Consider the following 1,728-nt stretch of genomic DNA (forward strand, 5'->3'; position numbering starts at 1 on the left):
ACAGACGGGGCCAAGCTCTCCACCTCTCGTTCATGTGCAGAACGACTCATTACGAGAGCAGTTTTGTCTTTCCCCACCTCTGGAAGGGGACCTGGAGTTGGCAGAGGGCTGGCCGTGGTGGCCAGGTTGTCCTCACAGCCTGGGAGGTGTTTGAGCTCGGGGCTCCGGAGCGAGCGGGGCTGCGCTGGAACCGCGCTGATCCCCGTCGTGGCTTTCACAGAGCGCTTCGACCATCACTGCCCCTGGGTGGGCAACTGCGTGGGGAAGAGGAACTACCGCTACTTCTACCTCTTCATCCTCTCGCTCTCACTCCTCACCATCTACATCTTCACCTTCAACATAGTCTACGTAGCACTGAGTGAGTCTGGCTGCGGAGGGGCGGGCGGCCGGGCTGGCCAAGGGACAGGCGCGCTCTCAGGAGTGCTGGAGCGGGGAAGGGAGCTGGGCTTGGCGTGGAGTGCCAGAGAAAACCAGTATCTCTTTGTGTTGGCAGAATCTCTGAAGATCGGGTTTCTGAACACGTTGAAGGAAACCCCAGGGACATATCCTTCCGCGGGTCTGGGTTCCCAGCTGGTGGGAGCTGCCTTGGGGAGGGACTGGGCTCTTGACGCCAGCCTTCTCTAAGGAGCCCCTCAGCGTGGTTTTCCCCCACGTGATTACAAGGCGAGGAGCAATTTTGTGGCTTCTGGGAGGAAGGTAAAACAGAAAACCCTCTCTAGGGGTGGCGAGAGGTTCGGGTGGTGTGCCCGGGGTAGGGACACGGCTGGGCTGGGGCTCTGGCCAGACTGTTCTCAGTCCTTAACCCTTCTCACTGTACTGGAGGTGCTCATCTGTTTCTTCACCCTGTGGTCAGTGGTGGGGTTAACTGGGTTCCACACCTTCCTGGTGGCATTGAACCAGACGACCAACGAGGACGTAAGTAGAGTCTTCCTGTTCCTCTGAGCTATCTCAGCTTCCCGCCGCTTCCTGGGTGCGTCTGGGTTGCATCCACCTCGCCAGCGTGCCCCGCAGGGCTCTGTGGGCTGGGGGCAGTGCCGCTGGAGCAGACCTGAGCTCTGCCTGTTGCAGATCAAGGGTTCCTGGACTGGGAAGAACCGCGTGCAGAATCCCTACAGCCATGGCAACATAGTGAAGAACTGCTGTGAGGTGCTCTGTGGGCCTCTGCCCCCCAGGTAAGCTCTGGAGGAGCAGCTTGGCCGTTCTTGCCCCCAGAGACCCCGAGGGGCTCTCCCTGCTTGGGCATCAGGCCTGGCTGCCCTTCTGCCGGCGCTGTGTGCATGGCGAGGGCTTCTGGAGGTCACCTGGGACACGGAGGAAGGTCTCCTGTTGCCTTCCTTGCGTGTCTTCAGCGATTCCGGCCTGTGCGTGCTCCCCAGCAGCATGTGGCTCCTCGTTCCGGCGGGCTCCCACCCCCTGGCCTGGGCTGCTCTCCATGGCTTTGCAGGGGGGGCTCAACCCCTGTAAACAGCCTGTTTTGGAGAGGAGCCCCCTGCCCTGACGCTTGTCTGCCACCAGCCCTTTCCCTGCCAGGAGAAGTTGGCTTCAGGGCAGGCGTGTGTCCCTGACTGTGTGACTCTGTCCTTGCAGCGTCTTGGACAGACGGGGCATCTTGCAGCAGGAGGAGAGCACAGCCCAGGAGGAGTCGTGCCCGCGGGGGGCCGGCGCCGCCCAGGGCCCCGCTGAGGAGAGCTGCGCTCAGCAGAAGGACAAGGACGGCAGCCTTACTCA

The 1,728-nt window shown here is 61.8% G+C and overlaps 1 protein-coding gene across 1 annotated transcript in view; it reads left to right on the forward strand.

Moving 5' to 3' along the window:
* Window positions 1-1,715, forward strand: part of LOC104489943 (palmitoyltransferase ZDHHC9-like) — a gene marked incomplete at both ends in the record, with an annotated part of 2,781 nt that extends 1,066 nt beyond the window's left edge. The window contains 5 exons of the mRNA XM_010132163.1: window positions 221-358; window positions 494-542; window positions 813-915; window positions 1,069-1,172; window positions 1,588-1,715. Of these exons, the coding sequence (XP_010130465.1) occupies window positions 221-358; window positions 494-542; window positions 813-915; window positions 1,069-1,172; window positions 1,588-1,715 (522 nt within the window). The remainder of the gene's footprint in view (window positions 1-220; window positions 359-493; window positions 543-812; window positions 916-1,068; window positions 1,173-1,587) is intronic.
* Window positions 1,716-1,728: the final 13 nt, after the last annotated feature.

The sequence above is a fragment of the Buceros rhinoceros genome, unplaced genomic scaffold, assembly GCF_000710305.1.
Source record: "Buceros rhinoceros silvestris isolate BGI_N320 unplaced genomic scaffold, ASM71030v1 scaffold30242, whole genome shotgun sequence".
In the NCBI taxonomy this organism is placed as follows: Eukaryota; Metazoa; Chordata; class Aves; order Bucerotiformes; family Bucerotidae; genus Buceros; species Buceros rhinoceros.